At 37.5% G+C, this 20374-nt stretch overlaps 1 protein-coding gene across 3 annotated transcripts in view; it reads right to left on the reverse strand.

The window, feature by feature from the left end:
• Positions 1 to 4113: 4113 nt before the first annotated feature.
• Positions 4114 to 20374, reverse strand: part of BACH1 (BTB domain and CNC homolog 1) — a 44650-nt gene continuing 28389 nt past the window's right edge. For 2 of the 3 annotated variants that reach the window (XM_037377672.1, XM_037377671.1), the window contains one exon: positions 15900 to 19388. In XM_037377672.1, coding sequence (XP_037233569.1) covers positions 18927 to 19388 — 462 coding nt within the window. In that variant the 3' untranslated portion in view covers positions 15900 to 18926. Of the gene's footprint in view, positions 5804 to 15899; positions 19389 to 20374 lie in introns of those variants that run through there. The other variant, XM_037377673.1, reaches the window with a different exon arrangement.

Genomic DNA, 20374 nt, shown 5'->3' on the forward strand with positions numbered 1-20374 from the left:
ATAAGAAAAACACTGCAGACAGATTTTTGAGAATTTTTCAGACTTTTTAATGTGTGGAAAATCAACCAGCCTGTAGAACCTGGAAAAGAGAGAGATGTAAGAAAAATACACAAGTAAGTTAAAGCCAGAGCAGAAATGCTAGATCAATTCTTTGCGTTTATTTTCACCATGTGGAAGAGCGGAGATCCCTGCTTCGGCTTCCAGCCAAACAGTCCACTTGAGAAGATGCTAAATAGAAGTGTCAGTAGAAAAGTAGAATAAATAGATAAAACAGATAGTAACAATTCATGAGGACAAGACAGTTTATGATGATGTCTTAAGAATCTCAAATATTAATTCTTGAAGTAATTAAGTGGTGTGTTTTACCACATGGCCATCAGAGAAAAAGAAAGTGACGACAACCTCTGAAAAGAGCTACGGGAAGATGTAGGGAGCTGCAGTTTAGTAATTCTGCTGCCTGTAGAAATTAGATTGGTTGAGATTATAACGGGAAGAATTACAAGAAACTTTAGTGATATGATGAGAAGGGGCAATATGACCAGAAGAGGGAAGTTACAAACCTGTTCAAGTTCCTCAAAGGGGTCACCAAGCACGTGGCTGTGAGCAAACCATATTTGGGTTTCCAAAATGGGTTTGTGTAACACTACCTGAACAAAGCTTTTTGTAAGAAATAGGTCCTCTTAAGGATTAATATCAGGTTAAGAGATGGGAAATAAACAGCAGGAATAAATTATTAGCCTTTACCATAAAGGAAGTTGCCACACACGTTCCTTTACAGATGAAAGAGGAGACATCTCTGTGTTCAACATGCTCATCAATTATCTGGAAAAGAATAAAGATTGCTGATTCAGCACAGTAAAAAGATAAAATGGACTATGAAGAATTGCAGAACGACACTAAACAGCTGGATGGTAAAATAGGCAGATTAAATTCAATGTTGCTGAAGACAGTGTTGCATACAAGGAAGAACAATCTTAATTAACCATACACACTAATGATCTCCAAACTTGCTGTGTATCACTAAGGAAAAAAAAAATACATACCCAGAGTGGATAGGTTTTTGGAAACAGCTCTGTGCTCAGTGGTGGTCAAAACAATGAACAGAAAGTTAAACAAGATCAGGAATAAAGAATAAACCAGAAAGCATTCTTTAACAGTATGTGAATACACATCTTAAACAAGGCATGAAGTTCTGATCACCATATCTGAAAATGGATATACAGCTGAATTTAGGAGGTAAAGTGAAGAGAGACAAAACAGCAAACGTGAACAAGAAACCTGTTAATCTTCCTTTTACATAATGCAGACACTTAAAGGTATCAGAAGAATTGGTCAGGCAGAAGATGTAGAAGCAAAATAAGAGGAATGACATTTTTGAGGGTGTACTTACACGGTGACTCTCACTAGCATGTTAAATGTACACCTTGTCTAAAAATCAAAAGGCATACCAAACCATTAAAGAGAAAAATGTAAATGCAATCTCAGGCTCAGGAAGCCCATAGCCTTCAGATCACTGGGAGGAAACGGCAGGGGAAGGATGACACTGTATTTGCCCCAAATGATGTAGCCACTGGCAGGGAGTGCACACACAGCCAGATGGGCCCATGTATGGTCAGGATTGCTGTTCCTACACTCCACATTTTGAAAAAGTCCACCAAAAGGCAGGAACAAATTCATGCAAAATGGTAGGGAGTCAGCTGCATCCCAGCTTTACCAGTGCATGAACAAATTTACCCAGACTCTGCCCAGTCTTTATCTGCTTACCCCTGACATGAATTTGGCAATATCGTTTTCAGGAGACGGAGTTTATTATGAATACCGTACCTGCCATGATTGTTGTCGGTTGGAAATCACATTCTTCCATTTCCATTTCTGTCTGCAACTTGAATACCAGTAAGTGAAGCCAGGAACAAGGGAAATTCAGATATAAAATAACTGCAAGTCTGCCAAGAGCAGGATGCCAAGAAATTCATAAGCAACAACTGTTTTCCCTCCTTCATGATTCTCCCTGTTCTGCATTTGTTTCCCCACATATTTACTAAAAAGGCACATGTTAAGTTCTTTCAGAAAACCTAGCTAATTTGAATTTTATTTGCTGAATGAAAGCATTTTCCGGTTGTATGCAGTATGTCCAAAACAATTGAGATCAGCAAGCAGTTTCCAAAAAAGATTGTGGAAAACTATTACCAAAAAAAAAAAAAAAAAAGGTAAATTTTTTTTAAGCCCAATAATTTATCGCTTGTCTTCCACCATCCTGAAGAATATTTCTGAAAGATACTAGGTACTGACAACAGTATAGTACGTTCACATAACTTGTATAGCAGTATTTTTCAATGACCCTTAATAAAGGCAACAGTTTCAAAAATGATCTCAAGGTACAGAGCAGAGAGGGAAGAGTGTGTATTAATACACAAATGAAGATACTATATTTCAATAAAGAACACAAATTTTACTTTGCCTTTTTCAAAAAAAGATGTAATTTGGCATAGAAGTTTGATGTTTTGGATAAGACATTCTGCACAGATACATAGGAAAGCTAAAATGTGGGTTCAAAAATTTGCATTGCTATTCTTAACTCTTAAAAAAATCACAAGTCTTAAGATGAAAAGTTTTAAATAGATGATTTGGCACACTGTCTTACAAGGGGGAATAACTTCAAATTAAAGCTTTAATTACTACAGCATTTAGTAACATTATTAAGGTATCTTTTGTGGTTACAATCCTGTAAAGCATAATTTTAATGTAGCTGAGATGTCCCAAATTCTATAAATAAAAAGTGGAAAGGACCTAATTTATTATACTGAAAACCAGGGGAACATTTACTTTAATGCATTACAGCATGAGCTTTAAATAACATTTATGACAGTCTGTAAATTTATTACCAAAGTAGTTATTTGCATTAGCGGATTCCTGGATATAATCACTCTCCAGACTTCCGCCCTCCCCATCCCAGGTTTTCACTAATTTCAGCTGAAATGATTTGTGGTTCCAAAAAGAAATGAACATCAATTATGGAGTTTTAAAACTCATTTTCAGATACCCAGTGGTGACAACTGTATTAGCCTTATCACATTCTAGTTACTCATTACATTTTCCTTCTTTCTGGATCTTTGGAATCAATTGGCTGAAACGTACAAAGGAACTGGGACGTATTTACTTCTTGGGACTCATAGGAATACTCTGTAATTATCCGAGTGACTAAGACCTTTTTTCTAAACCAGACACATTTACTAAGCTTTAATGCATTTCGTGACAGTGCATAATACAGACCAATACATTTCTGCTGGAGTATAAACTGAGGGTCACAAAAAAATGTAGGGTTCCTAGATTAACTGGGACACAGGTATAAAAAAAGAAAAAGTCAAAGAAGGATAGGGGTGAGATGAGCTCTAAATACAAGACAATAGCTGGTTTTATGCCGAGCGCACAAAACTGCAAGGAGAGTAACATTGTTGACTGAAGGACATCAAATCAAGCTTCAGGGAAGCTTTGCGCTAATCCTGTGTTGTAATGACAGCTTAAAAATTTGGTCCTTTGATGAGTTCTGAGATTGACTTAAACCTCTTTAATTTGGCTTGCTGGTATTTAATCTTTTAACTTTGCATTCTTAATCAAAACTCAAAGCAGATCTTTAATCTTATATGTATAAAATGGAAGATTAGAGGACCCTGACCTGCCTCTGGTAGACAGCTGTTTACTTCCCCTTTTCCTTCTCCTTCCCACAGTAATAGCAAGTGAGAGTCATTTCAAACCTGTAGGAAGGTCTTAGGAGAAAAGGCAAAGTACGTAAATATTCTCTGACAGAGAAGAATTGAAACCCTTCTCTCTCTTCAGTGAAGAACTGAAATCCATCAGAGCCTCTGCATGCGGGTCTTTCAGAACATAGTTAATGTGATGGGAAAATAATTCTCTTTTGCTCAGATTCCTCACAGAAGAGGGAGAGCTATATTCAGATTTCCTTCACCTCTAGAACACCAGAGACATCTGCAGACTTCAGTGCCTACTCAGGTTTAATAGCACACAATATACAAGACAAAGGTGAGTCAACAAAATGCTATGTACAAAGTAAGGAATTGTCTTTACCGATAAAAAACAAATCTGTGAGGATACACCTACCAAACATGTCTGATTTTATTGTGAATTCTTCGCAGTAGAGACAGGGTTTTTTAAACAAGAAATGTATACAGCAACTCCTTTAAGACGGCCGGTGCTCTTACACATCAAGAAGCACCTTTAAACCTATTTAGTACTCAGAGGAGATTATGGTGCCATTAAATCAGGGCACCTTAGATGGCCCCAGTTGCTGGGACCTCACTGTGGGTTCTTATGGGAGCTCACAAAAGACTTTAAACCAGCACTTCAGCAGACATGCAAGGCATCACAAGGTACAATGACATCTCCTTTCCTCTTCCTGAGTGTTTCTAGCCAGCTGGACCATGCATGCAACCTCCAGCATCAGAGCATTTGAAAAGGCAAAGCAAGGACCCTGGACCCAGGTCCTTGGAGCACTGGGCTAGAAGCTTTCTAGGACACCAGGCTGCTTTTCCCTGTGACCAGTCCAGTAATTCATCTCACTTTGCCACAGCAAGACAGCCCCACTCCGGGGTTTTGTCTCAGGCTTAGCATGAGGAGAAGGATCATTACGGTATAAGTGACTAAATTCACGCAAGAGCAAGTGGATACCAGGTATTGCTAATTGCAAGAGAGACCTAAGATAAAAGAAAAAGTCACCTCTCCTTTTGTGAACTTCATTTATTCCCCGTGTTGAGTTCCCTGTCTTGTATGGAAATTTCCATGTGTCTGAGTTGCCTGAGCAAACAGTTGTTGATTTTCACTGCACATAGCTGAGCTGAAGGCATTTAATGTCACGAAAATCTTAATCAGACGCATTAGGAGAACAACAATCTTGATTTCACAATTCATTTTAAATTCCTTACACTCTCCATCATAGTCCTGGAAACACTGTATTTTACATCATGTTATCCTGGTTTATCTGTTTCTGAATTATTCAAATAACTTAAATAGAGGCAAAGTCTATGGAAAAGTAATTTCCTGAAGTTCAGTAAGAGTTTTGAACTATGTTCAACTTAGTTTGATGCGAGTGAGCTAGAATTAAACTTTTCTTAATCTGGATTGTTTCCTTAAAGAGCACATACAGCTGGACAAAATAGCAAAAATTATCTGGGGTTTTATTTAGAGGGGGTAAAGGTCAAAAGGGAAAAGACATTTTCTATACAGACCAGCAAATGAACAGAAAGAAATTCCTCATTGAATAAAAATGCTTCCAGCATGGCTTCTGACATCATGGCTTTTATGCAGTGCATTTGTAAGCATAAATGTCATTCACATAATCCAAGGATTAAGATGAGATCATCTTCCCTCCCTTGAGGAAGATAGCTCAGGGTTAAGAAATTTTTTAGAAACAACCCTGACCAACACAGGTTAGACCTTTCTCCTCCTTCCCTAATGAAAGTATATACAGCTCCACTTAATGATCTCCGTATTTAGCAAGAGGTCTATTACGGTCACCAAATTGGTAAGATATTTTTTTTCTTGCAGTGGCTCCTGTCACAACTCTTGGTCTTTGAAAGGAACATGAAGATCTAGTGTGAATAACAAAGGAGATCTTTAAAACAGAAGTTGGTTGTTCAGTTTTTTTGGAAGTTACAGTTGGGGTTTGCCTACGTGAGAAATGAAGAAGTTGAAGTGTTCTGTAAATATTCAGAAGTGTTCTCACATCCTTCTTATGATTTCTGGAAGTATTAGCAGTGAAGTCAGTAAATCATCATGTGATTGGGCAGTCCTAAGTAGAATGAAAAAAACAGCTGATATTAAAATTTTGCTATTTATTAGCTGTTCGGATGCTCTTATTGTTCTACTGCTTTTTTTTCTTAAATCAGATGAAAAGTATAATTTGTCATGTCAAATTTTTAGTAACTTTTCTCAACATCATTCTCCTCACACAATATTTATAAAAAAACCCCAAACAAACAGTGGCTGCACATACACAAATCCATGGTAACACATGCCCTTCCCGCAGTGTGCTTGAGCAAAACAGACTGGTCATCTACAACATGATGGAGAAAGAAAAGAAGGTGCCAGTCCACCAAGAAATCAGCCTAACAGCAGTCACCCTCTGCTTCCCTCCCCAGTCAGAACTGGCAGAGGTCTTTCACCTTCAGCTTCTGAAACAAGACATTTCCTTGAATTCAGGTTCTACTATTACAAACAGAAGTATTCAATACTTGATTCTTCCTGGCTGTGGCTGTCATCTATACTTCTGTATTACCCCTGGCTCTCTTCCTTGGGAATCTTACTTTACTAAGTAGGTTTCTTTGCAAAGAGGAGGGAGGAAAGAGTAAGGAAACAGTTCTTGTTCCATTCCCTTTTAACTTCGAACCAAATAACTCTTTGAATCAGGCTTTCAGTGGTACTTAAGACTAAAGGATTGGACTCACCTGTTTCAAATGACTGCATGAACTTTCCTTCTCTCTACCTGTTTCTTATTTGAAAGCCTACATTAAAATAGATCAAATTATAATAATCTATTTTTTGTGGTTTTGTTTCTTCCTTTAGACATGATGCTGCGCACAGCCAACAGACAGTAGGAGGAAGTCAAGAGCTGAACTATGGGATTGCTCCCCACAGTCTTGCTATGCTCAAATGCAGCCAAGTACCTTGTAGACAGGGATGGTGAGGGTCAAACTTAGAGCTTCAGCTCAGCTTCTAGGCCCAGCTGACAATCTTTAAGGTATAGCAGATATAAGACAACTGTCTGGACACTAGGCAGCCTCAAGTACCGAATTGGCCTGCTTACAGGCTTAGTTTACTAATACATACTATGGAGCTAATATATATTGGTTCTGCAGCACTTGTGAAAATCCATTTGCTAACATTTGAAACATACAACTGGCAACATTAACCCGCTATACAAAATGCCCAACTGGAACAAGACCTTGCTTTTTAAGCATTCAATTCAATGTAGATTTATTTGAGGAATACTTGAGAAATACAAACCCCGGAGACTTAATCTGCTTTTCACGGAAGCTGTTATCCCGTTGTCTAACACTTTCAGAATATTTGATGTCCACAGTTACTACAATGAATAAAGCTTTAACTAAACAAGATGTCTCCCTATGATTTTTTCAGATTTTCTTTTCGTCTTTCTAACTATGCCAAGAAGGCTCTTGATGAACAGTCACAGGGTCACTAGAAGCTCAGCAGATTTCTGATCCACTGATCTCATCCAGCTGAAATAAATGTCTATGGGCTGTCTGGATGTGCCCATCAATTCCACTTGGCCTGATGTTGAACTATGGGTGTACTAACTTATCAGACCTGTGGAGGTACACTTGGATGAAAGCATCATTCAGTAGCTACCAAGGCTTGCTTCCAAGCTCACCATCTGGATAGGTGGGTAGTCCAGTTTCAAAGCCAGCCTTACAACAGCCTTTAAAATGCAACACCAAAATTGTCCATCTCAAATTATACAACACAAGAAGAACTACTTCCTTTTAGCAATGTGTAGGTTCCCCTAATTTCAACTGTATTTCCTGATTCATTTTTCCTGAATTAAGAATTCTTGTTTTGTCTCACAAACTTGTGATTCTTCTGATTCATTCAATCTGAAGTTCCCATTGCTGAAGTTAATCTGATTCCTGGAATGACAAGTCTTCTGGGAAAAACCACCACTGAGTCCTTAAACTATAGTACCTACATCCACTTCCAGCCTCCCTTGAATGAAGCTGGAGAGCTGCCAAAGCTTCCACTACCACCATTTAAAGTTATCTTTCCCAGTTTTGTTAGGCTGACTAGCAGCTTTCCATTGCAACATGTAAAGGTACAATGTATGGGAGATCCACATACATGAAATAGTACTGAATGCCTATCTTTAGGCAACCAAATCCCTCTGCCAGCATCACTGATGGCAGTAGCAAAATTATGCACAGTCACAGGTACTTTATCTTGGAGTTTACTAGGCATCTAGTTAGGTAGGGATATTTCTGTGCAGCAGTCAAACTGCTTATTGCAATGACTGTTCCCAATCTTCTTCAGTTTCTTGACCCCTGGAAGAACACAGAATTTGAAAGCATATGCACTGAGCTTTTCAAGCTAGCTTTAGTTCATTCAGTGTACCTCAACAACAGGAATCCTTTCCAGTTAGCAAAATGCTTCAAATTGTTTTAATACTTATTTTGCAATTTTGCTGCAAAGCCTCGTTTTAACCTACATTTTTGTGCCCTCCTGCCGGATCCACTAACATTGCAGCCATATTACACTACTTAGCCATGAGACAGTTCAAGCCTCAGAGCACAGCTGAAGAAAAAACACCTGGCCTTATGATTTCCATGCTTGCAGCCTTCTGCATAAGACAGCTGAAACCCATGCATCGCATGCACCAGGGGACCAGACGAGAGGTGACAACAATTCCATGCCATTACAGAGCAGATCTGGCCTCAACAAAAAGAGGGATTTCTAAGTGGCCCGTAGACTTTGGCCACGGTGATGACTGCTGTCTTCCCTGCTTCCGATTATCTGTGAAGGAAGGAAAGGCAGTGGATGCTGAAGCTGTATCTCCTGAGCTACACATGTAGTTTGCCTTGCCACAATAGTTTACCCGTTTAGATCCTTGACTGCTCATTGGAACATTGAAGACAGTGGGAATAACGGAACATAACACAAAAGCACTTATTTTGATGACCATCATTTAGTAAAAAAACCCAAACAAACAAACCAAAACCAACAAAAAACCCATACCATACCTAGTCTAATTTATAATTTAGAGTTACAGTTGTAAAAACCTGAAATGATTAAACCATCATCTTAAAAACTGTGAGAGGAGTCATGAGTAATATTACATCACTTTTTCATGTGTTTTACTTCCTATATGAATAGCATGAAGTAAGTTTTAAAGGGGATAAAAATAGTCGAATAGTATCAGCAAAAGCACAAGACTTCTCTTAAGTCTTGCACAATATTTTTCTGATTTGTAAAAAGTAAATCATAAATCACATTCTAGTGAACAGGGAGGGGAGTATAGTCCTGGATCCTACTAATTCATAGACTTGACAGGTAATGCTGCAGGATGATGGTCCTGCAGCACACACAGAATTAGGATTCTTCTTTTGTATGACTTGTCACAAACTCGGGAGAAGAGAAAAGCAAAAAGGACATTACAAAACCAGGAAGCTTGCGCAAAGGGTGGGTTTTTTCCTTCATTAGCTAGCTAACAACATGGAAGCAAGGTCTGCAATCTAGCTGACTTCTATCAGCATATAATCAGTGATTCTGCACATAAAAGACATTGCAGTGCCAAGAGACATCAAACTTACTCATCAGCATCGCTCAGGCTGACTTGAGATTTAAAGGGAAAATTTAAACCACCAAAATTTAAATTTGACTTTTAAAGTATTTTTTTCAAGCATTCATAAATGCATCATCTGGAGCCACTGTCTCCAGCTGATGCAACTTGTTTTCTAATGGGAGAACAAAAATCCAAGAACTGTTTTTTTAAGACATGAACTTAACATAGATAGCTACAACACGTTCAGCACCAACATGACTATTTTCAAGTGAAAAGCCACCTGTAGAAGATGGCTGTGAATGAACAATTTAAACAATGCAGTGCCTCCTGCAACGGTATGTAAGATCATGTTTCTCCCGGAGGTATTTTCCCTGGAAGAATTTGCACATCAAAAAGTTGTAATGCCAAAATGCCAACTCCAAACAGCAGCTGTTGGATCCTTAAGCCTCAGCTTCAAATCACACCACCTCAAATCCCAAACTCCCAACAATGCACAGCAGCTGAGTTCTCGGCATAACATTTATTTTGATTGACAGATTTCCTAAATTTGTGAGCCTACAAGCAAAATCTCAGCCATAAGAAGTCTCCAAAAGTATTGGAAAGATGGCATGGCAAGTGCCTCAGCTGCAGCATTGAGCCTTCCTACCCCCAGTTTATTTTTTCTCCCATTAAGAGCTCCACAGGGCAATCCAGTCAACAAACAATATTTCTGGGATCAGATACCAGATCTTCAGATCAATATAATGGGAACATAGTAAAGAAGGACTAATGTGCTGTCTTGTTTTATTGCTTGGTTTCATCAGTGTTTCAGGCTACATTTTCAGCATTTTATAGTCCAGTATTATTCTCTGGGCTGAACCATAACCTTTTGATTTTAGGATGGGGTTGAAATAATTTTTGACAGCTCAAAGATTTTTTTAAGCTATTTTTGAGATGGGAATTATACACAGGTCATTTTCCATTACTAAGAAAAAGCATTTAAATTACTTGGGAAATTTCTCGCAACTGTAAAGTAATAATCAGCTTTGAAATAAGGATTTTCTTTTTATGACATCTGTACAGCCTTGCTTTTACCATTTGCATTTTAATACATTGAGAATAAAGACTTTTCTGTATATTGTTCAAAAACAAAGCTGTTTTCTAGTTTAGATTGTCATTTTTAAAGCAAATTGGTATCCCTAAAAGCATTTTTATTACTGTGTCTATAGGAAGAGCTACATAAATGTAACCAATTTTGGTATTATTATGGCAGAAAATTTTGCCATATACACACGAACTAACAAGTTTGCATTTGTTTCTTTTTTTTTTAAGCTGAGAAGGGGGGGGAAAAGGATATGAGAGAAGTTACTGTTAGCATCTGTGTGTTACTGAGTTTTCAAGTATTTTATCTATACGAGTGCTTAAGGACTACACAAAGCTTCAGCTGACAGTTTGTAATTTCTCAATTGTTCTTTACACTCAGGCTTAATCTAGCATACTGACATCAAGGTGAATACTAACATAGTTTCTCAACAAAATAATTAAATGTAGGCATCTTCTATTTTACCTCAACTAATTCCTTCTTCTGCCCCTTTTCTTTGTGAGCAGCATTACACAGCATCAACTGAAAGCTGCAGCTGATGCTGTGTAAAATGTGTAAAAGCAAATCTTTTCTTCCAAAGTTTGGTTCGTTCTGTTTGTTTATACCAAACACTTGGCATCACCTGGTACCATTTGGCTTGTTTGAAAACAGCCTTTTCCCTCTTCAGAGCAGCACCCAGGAAGAAGAGAGTCCACCAAGATGGGGGAAAGAGGGAACAGAATAATCCTCAACTTCGTTTGTGGAAATTACCTCCCAATACCTTGCTGTGCAGCGTGCACAAGGTGGCAAGATCGTAATTTCTTGATCACAAACTAGGGATGCCATCAGATTGAGTCTCTTAAAGCAAACTCGTATGACTTAGAAAGTAGTAGCCTGATTTTCAAACCATCATCTATTTCTGTCCCTATTTATATTTAAAAGGCCCAATGCTGACACAGGACTTAAAAACCTCTTCTCTTTCAGGAAATAAGTAACGTAAGCTCCATGAACTAATAGCACATTTAATATTAAGGCGGCGCTAAAACACTGTTAGGCCAGTCCCCAAGGCAAATTTCAGCATACTCTGCAACTTCAGTATATTCACAATGCAGAAAGCCTCTGGAAATATTCTGTTAATTATTTTTACTGCTTTTCTCTCGAATACAAGCCCGTAAGATATGAGACACTTCACAAATTAAGTTATGGACAGAATGTAAGCTCTTGGAATTCAGACCTGAATTCAACATAGTAACATCAGCAATCAGTATGCCGCATTTGCATCACTAATACATTGAAATACATAAGGTGAGTGTTAAATAGGATTTGCAGATTGAAAAGCTAGATATTGACATTTGCATCCTAAATTATTTTTTTAAATAATTTAAATTCACTTTGCCAGTAGTTTGGGTTGGTTTGTTTTTTTTTTTAAAAACCAACGAGTGTCAGTTTAGTTGCTCTCACTTTGAGAAGGCCTAATGCAGGCAGTACGCGGCATCATGCTGCCATCTGTAGTTTAAAGAAGAAAATCGACTGCACAATCCAAATAAAAGTAGCCACTGGATAGGCAGCATCCGTAGAATGAAAACGATCCAGGCTTCTCCAAAGCCATGTGATGAAGGACGGATGCACATAACACATTTTTGTGCTCGCATTCTAGCTCACGCCAAGACTCAGGGCCTCAAACATCAGCGAGACCTTCATAAGGAGTCCTAGGTTGGCCTAAGTCCTAGTTGGTTGCCCTTGTCCCCACCACCCCATGCCAAATCAACCGGTCTTTTTGATGCAAAAGTATCTGTTCACATCATGGGCACAAGTAAGAGAAAAAGCAACGGTACATCAGCACTCCTGAAAAACAGGTTCTTAACAGTATGAAAGAGAGATTTGGAAATCTCTATTACTCATGTAAGACACTCACTAGCCCTTAATTTCAAAGCAGGCATCAGCAGCTTGGAAGAAAACAGTTACAGAAACAAAATATTCACATCCCAAATTATTCAGACATCAAGGTTCTTCTAGTCTTAAAGAGTGTCTTCATAAAATTATATACCTTTTTGCAGAAATCTGAGTTTTAAAAAGTGAAATTGTGATAAATTTCCATGAAAACAAAACTAGAAACCTGTTTTCCTGTTAAGAAAATAACAGAAATATTTTTTTGATGCGGAAATCCTGTAAATTACAGACTTCTACCTTCCAGAATCTGACACTTCTTGGTTTTATTTCCTCTGGTGGTGGTTTGTTTGAACTTTTAATTTAAAAAAAACAAAAACAAAACCAAAATATACCACACAGAAAATAACCACCCACAGAGAACAAACAAAGAAATTCCTTGTTTAATTCGGTTCTGACTGAAATCCCACAAGCAGATGACACTTTTCTGATGTCCTGTATAGGCATTATGAATACGTTCATTTTTACCTTCTAATTTTGGAAGGTTATGAAACCACCAATAAGTTTTTCATTAGCAAAAAAAGCACAAGTTACAAGTCTTAAATTACTACTAGAACCTATAAAAACTTATTGACAGTTTTCATCTGTATCCTCATTTTTTAAAATACATCTATAGATACATAGAAAGTTGGAAGCTCTTTACTGGCTGTAGCACTCAGAAAAAGCTTCTCACTAGCTGACACTGGAAGGGTTGTCCAGCACTGGAACAGGCTGCCCAGGGAAACAGTTGAGTCCCCATCCCTGGAGGCAATTTAAAAAGATGTGGAGATGTGGAGCTTAGAGACAGGTTTAGTGGTGAACTTGGCAGTGCCAAGTTAACAGTTGGAGTTGATGATCTTAAAGGTCTTTTCCAACCTAAACTAGTCTACGATAGGGGAAAGAACCCACTACATGCACACAATACTTTAAGAACTGCAGTTCAAGACTATCTACAAGCAAATATTCAGCTTCTAGTGAACTTTACAAACAATCTCAAGACTTCCTAGTGCATCTTGACCACGCAACGTAGTTTTCTCTGCTTGACACTGCCAGAATGGTATCATATCAGCTGTTCTGCTCCTCGGTTTCCTCTAAAAAAACTGATCCAAATGCAGTCAGGAAAACAATGACACATTAAATCCTACATAGATGGCATGGCTCACAGAACATTCTAGGTACTCCATGATGTGTGTCAATCCAGCTGTCTAGCAGACACTAGCACTTCTAATGAGCTCAGGGAAAGTATTTTTCTTTTATATATATATATATTTACTGCTTAGCACACTAGCTGGTAATAACATCTTTAAGTGTGAGGCAATATATGAAGCATCAAGTAAACCTAATTTTAGACAATACAATCCTAACAGCTTTATGTTAAGTTATGGTCTAAAGATGTTTTTACCCTCCCACAGCCATGTTATGAATGCGTTTCATGAAGTGTATGGTAGGTAGCAAGTCAAAACATCATCTTAAAACCAAAAATAAGACTATAGTTTATCTTGTACTTTACAAATCCTGTTATTGGAATATCTCACAACCCTTACTCTTTATTCCAAAGAGACTTTTGATTATTTGTATGTATGCCTGCAATACCTAGCATATATGAAAGCTTTTTTTTAAATAGCATCCTTAGAAAGCTACAGTGCATTCAGAATGACCATTATTATATATATATTATATTCTTCCACTTTTCTTCAAAACGGTAGAGAAGGGATAGAGAAGTAAAACTACCTTCTCTAAGCTGGAAAAAAAAATGGGGGTGGGGGTGGGGTGGGGTGTGTGCCAGCATGTACTCTTGACAAGTTCTATCCTGAATCTCCTGGCTCAACAGGACAGTACTTTCCATTCTTTATTTTTAAACCCATGACACAGCAAAACATTTCCCAGCTACAAGTACCATTACCTGGACTTTCATCCACCACCTCGTTCTCCACAGAAACATTTGTTTAAATATCCTTGTCATTTCTAAACGTTTGGTCCCCAAGGTTTCCCAACACTGCTTTCCCTGCCCTATCCCATTTATCAAGAGGTAGGGGGGAAAAAAATATTGCTAGTGCCCACAATCTGTCAGATTATTTTTAATCTTTTAAAATTGCAAATATCAATTAAAAGGCTTAATGCAGTGTATACAAATTTAAGAGGCCTGGACACCATAATACATGATTAAATAGGCTTTAACAATATTCATATTCATGAAGTCTCTCTTATTCAAACCTCTGCTATAATAGCTCATTTTCCTATCCTTTTTTCTTTTAGTTCTGTCCAAAAATATTCAACCAGTAGCAAGTACCAATATCAAAATCCTCCTTTATACATGCTAGTGAATTGTAGCTTTGTGGTTTTGAGGCTCATTCTTTTGAAGAATAAAAGCAAAAAAACCAAAAACATCATCATGCAAACAACAGAATATCAAACTTGCATCAGGGTCAAGTTTGTCCAGCTTCTATTTCAGTGCTAAAACGGGACAACATTCACTTTGCTCTGTAAAGATCAACTAGTTTATGTTCAAACCTCTGTCAGAAAAGCATTAAAGATATTTGTTCAAAAAAATGCTTCAGTTGAAGTATGCGCTTTTATCTTCCTCACAGCTTTTGGAGAAACTTTGCTATTTCACTTTAAGTAAATCTCACTTAGCTTGGTCATGCTCAGATAAAAATCCACAGCTGACAAAGGGTGCCAGTTATCAGCAGTTCCTTATTTCTTACTTCCTAAAAAAGACCCAGAGGCAGAACTAACTGTACAGTACCGATCCCTGGCATACATACCTTTTAGCTTTCATGCTGTTGTTTCCTGCCGAATATTAAGAGGAGTTTTAACCATGTCACAGACTCTTGTATCAAGATTTTATGTTTCCTCAAAGAGAAACCACACGAACATTCTTGTGCAGGCTAACATCTTGGTTTTTTAAAGTCAAGAAACACACAACACCCTGACTAAATCCAAGTGACTAACAATCCAAAGACAAACTCTCCTGGAGAAAGGATACACAGCTTCTACTGCCTTATCAATTATAAGCAGGAAGTTGAACCTCATAATCATCTTGCTTCCCAGCATTTCCCCCCCCAAAAAAGACTATTTCAACTTTTAAGAAAGGGTCTGCTGGTGGGATTGAGTAACTTCAGACTTGAAAGCATCAAACACACAGGTTACAAAAAACTTTAAATGAAGGGAGACTTCTAATGAAAAGCTTTCAGAGCAAGGTCAAACACAACACTGAAAGGCTAGATCGAGTATTACAGCTTACTGTTAGGAGGTACGGAGGAAGATTACTATAAATGCAGTTTCTTACTATAATTGCAGTTTCTCAAGGGGTAATTTTTCCACAATCCTTCTGATTATTTAACAGGACCCAGCAGATTTTCAGTTACAAACATACTTCTTGAGCAGCTTAGTAAACATACATACCATTACAACTTCCCCTACGGTAAAGCTCAGTTTCACGTGCTGATCTATACTACACACATAAGCATCACCTCCAAGTTTTTTCTAGACCAAAAAACCCTACACTATCCCATTAATCAGCCAGTTACATCTTCCTTCCCTTAAAATAAATAAATAAAGCTCCCCAGAAAAGAAAACCCACTCAAACAGAACAAGACACAAAAAAAGTCAAATAACCTTCCAGGAAATTTATTCCAACTCAGTAATATTTGCTACTGTGTATATTTAAGAAGTTATCAACTATATGGACTACTTTGCTACTGTTTTCAGAAATGTTTTAGTAGTACTACATAAGTGAGTAACAAACACACCAGTAAAGACCTCTGCTGCAAAAGACTTGTACAAAAAAGAAAAGCCTTTGTAGAAAGGATAGTGGTTTTTATTGTAGTCTTAGAAAATACTGAATTATGAAAGATACAAAATCAACTGTTGTAATTATCTGTTTATTTTACAATCTGTATGCCACCATACCCTTATGGCTTTAAGATAGTTTGTCCAAAGTATTTTAAAACATGCTTTAACAAAGTATTTTACAATTTCAAAATTGAGTATTTCTTTACTGAAAAACAAAAACAAACAACGAAACTCCAAAACATTTACCTGAGAATTCTGTTATCATAAAATTGTCATTCATTCTTAATTTTTGCAAGTTGATGATATAGGCTATAGAAGTCAACATGCAACTTGTAGGTCTACTGTATTAAATAAATATTTTAAAAATTATTTAGATGCAGCTGGTTAGGCAAAAATCTACCCTTAATCTTCAAGTTCATCATAGCTTTAAAAACAAGATATGAATTTTATTGTATGTCAATGTCAGCCATGATTTCTGCACTGGAAGCCCTGCACTGTTTGCTGGGTGGAATTCAGACCCTGGCTGACCACCAGACTGCAGCAGTGGAGCACATCTCTTTGGTGGACAGTCCAGCCTCTGAACTTGGTCATCACCGACCTTGTTTTCCAACATCCACAGCCAAGTGTGGCAGGGGTTTGGGCCACTGGCTATGTTTAAGTTCTCAGCCAGTCATTCTCTGCATAGGTGCTCCACCCCTTTATAACAAACATTTAACCCAAGGAATTCCATTTCAGAAGATGTGTACTATTAGGACAATGCTTTAATGTTATTATCAACATCATTTCAGAATATCACCAGCTTTAAAAAGTGATATTATGTATGGACAATAGAGAGGTTTGGGACTTTATGTTTTGTCTTTTGTTGGGTTTTTGTTTGTTTTTTTTTAACTAAAATGGAGACTTAGGAGCAAAACACTGCCCAGGGTGGCACTTGGGAGGGAGGCAGATTAGTTAACCAGGCATATACAGATGCTGGAGAAAATACATATACAGGATCAACATATATCAATGATAGTCTTTTAAAGGATTTTCAATTCAGTTATCTGAAAATATATGTCCAAAGCAATAGAACTCTCATGGTATCTGCCACATAGTATTTATTTCTGAATTTCAATTACTGCAAGCACTGTGATTTATACAAGCTATGCTCTATTAACATAAAATTTGCCCTTAAAATAATACTACATGATGAAAATCCAAGGGTATCACTAGAGATTTGAATCAACTTTCAATCCCATAGGTGAGGTAGTGTAGTCACTTGTATTATGTGCTGGTTATGAGAAGTAGTTGAAATCTGTCAAATTTTTAAGTTTTGTTTTAAATAAGTGGCTTAGTCTTAATACATTTATTAATGCTGTGTTACCTATGGGGACAGGGAAGAGCTAGCCTTGCCAAGAACAAGTTTTGTCTCACTGCAAGATAAATCTGCAAAGCAGTATTTACAACAGTCCTTTGCTTAGTTGCTGCCTACTGTACATGCACACAAAGACACAAAAAGCTAATATACATTCTGAGGTAGGAAATGAAGAATTCCACTGGCTTGTACAAGATTCTTCATGTTTTGTAAACCAGCAAAACCAAAGTTTTCTGTGGTGAGGTTCAATACTTAGTTCTGGTGTAAGAATAAAATCTCAATAACAAAGCATCATTGGTATACGATATGCATCCACTGCCATGTAAAAATTGAGGAAACAGGGATTTGTTTTAGTGGCTGAATTCCTCCTTCACAAAGTAAATAAAGGAAATCTCTCCAGCTCATTTCCTTATTATACCTTCTATATGTTTACACTTATAGCACAAGCCATTGAAAACATACTACAGATTTAGCCATAAAAGTATCCTGAAGAATAAAATTCTGAAGATTATCTTTACTGGTCCCAGTGATCAAAGAACAAATATATTTGTAAATTTCTTTAGGCAATTAGGCACTGAAGTCAAAGAATCTGGTGCCCGAATACCTTAAAAAAAATAAAGTCTTCCTTAAACTTTCACAATACTTTGATTCCAACTTATCACAAACAGCAGCGAGCTTGAAGGTGCTAGGACAGTAAGTCACAATACAGCAATGACTTTTAGCAAGCATATGGGATGCACAAAGCACACGAATCAAAGAACTGCATCAAACTTCTGCCTTTCCCAGTACGTTGTTATGCCTCCCACAAAATTTAGAGAAGAGAACAGTAAGCTGCAGCACCTCTGCTGTTCCAGTTGTCTTAACTACATGCTGGAGAGCTAAGACAAAGGCATATATTCAACAAAAGCTGGCTCTGGTACAAGGATAGCAACAACAGGAAGCAATGAGCTGTTCCAGAGTACACTTGCCAGAATCTTCTCATACTGTCATGTTATCCTAACCCATCTACAAAATAAACATTTACAGAGCTATATACGATTCTTAAGGTTTGTCTACCAGGAAAAAAGAAATCTTGAAGAGATAAGAATTCCAGGTATATAAGTCATTGTGCATAAACACCTGTTAGGAGGCTTTTCTTGAGATGCAGAGTGGCATTAGGTACTGTAGCATAAGTCAGAGTGAGGACTGCTCTAGATCCGAATTGAAAGCTTCCTTGCAAATAAACATCCGTGCACAGAGTTTATACTTTCCAACAACTTTCTGAACTCTCCTTGGTATTACCACACAGGAAAAAGCTCCTAGGCTGACACAGACAAATTACACTCTAAAACTACACAGAGCAAACCCAAAGCTTGCCAAGTAATATAATGACCATGTAATTGTCAATGTAGTTTCACCTTCTCTTTCACTTAGAAAGTTACTTTACAATAATGCTCAATCTCTTTTAGTTGCAATGTTGAGAGGCTGGCAATAGGAAGAGCATAGATTCACTCATCTGTAGTGCATTTGTCAGTCATTTGCTGACAGAAGTCTGTGATACCACTGCTCTGTCCACACTGTTCCACAAGCGAAGTTTTCTCCAGTGTTCTTACAGAAACCGGGTGCAGTTCTTGTACTTGATCATATGCTGCATCACACACACTTTTCACACACTGGTAACAAGAACTCTGCTCATTTGTAGATGTAACACCTGAAAGGCCATCTGCTAATTCTGTACATGGCGGTATCACAAGCTTGCTATCAGATGGAGGTGTTCGTTCTCTCTCCGGGAATAAAAACGAAAGTGGACAATCTGAAGAAGAATATTTTGCAAGTATTTGTATTTGCTCGTGACTCAAGGCTGCTTCCTTACACACCTGCTGGCAAAGTCCTGTCAGATTCTGCTTTGTCTCACCCAGAGTTGACAAAATGTGGTTTCTTTCCTTCAGCAAGTTTTCCTTCTCATTTTGCTGCAAATAGAAAAATAGCCTTTTAGTCTGTATTTTAATACAAAAAACATGGTTTGTGTTTCTATCAATACTAAAACAAAACTAACACTAATCTGATCTGCTGAAACAGAAGCACTTTGGCAATAAGGCGGCAACACAATCAGATGCCTATCAAAAGGACAATCCTAATCACTCCTGAAGCATCAATGACTCAACTACTTGAAGTGATTTTTCAGACATACAGCTCTTACAAAACTCACGCTGGCAGCCAAGAGAGTAATTTGTAGTTATTAAATAAATTAAACCTAGCTTCGCTTACTATAAATATTCCTCAAACACCAATTCTGCAGGGTAACACATTTAAACCATTACCACTGGGTCAACGAAACATAAGCAGAGCAGCGTTCATAGAGATTTATATTTTAAAAACCAGACATCACATTTTTACTGTTGATACTACTCTGCTAGATGAAAATAAATTCAATTCTCAAGTGCCAAGTCCACTGCAGAACAAACAATGGACTGAAGAGTTTCCAAAGTAAATAGAGAATATAGGAAAGTCAAAGAAAGAAAACATGCTAAAACTGTAAACAAAATATTTTCTCTGGATATGAAGCAATCTGGTGTGTTTCATGGCACTGACTAGAACACTGGAAGTTAAAGAATTTAAAGTAGAGTGACCGAGGAGTAAGATTAGTGATCTGAAGAGACAAAAACAGAGGTACCACTAGGTAGGTAACCTACTATCGGAACAGAATACTGGCTGAATGCTTGCATTTTAATTACACAGATAACATGTTTAAGAGTGGCAGATACCTCTCAGACATGAAATAACACTGTCCTTGCTCTGAAGAGCTTACAATCTAGCTACATAACGCAAAAGGATTTCCCAAACACAGCAGTGAAAGGGATTACAATTCACTAATGAACACCAAGTAGAAAAAAAAGTATCATTCATTAAATTAGCTTTTTTTTTTTTTGCTTCTACTTTAGTGTCAAATTTTTCT

The sequence above is a fragment of the Falco rusticolus genome, chromosome 2 (assembly GCF_015220075.1).
Source record: "Falco rusticolus isolate bFalRus1 chromosome 2, bFalRus1.pri, whole genome shotgun sequence".
Taxonomy (NCBI): domain Eukaryota; kingdom Metazoa; phylum Chordata; class Aves; order Falconiformes; family Falconidae; genus Falco; species Falco rusticolus.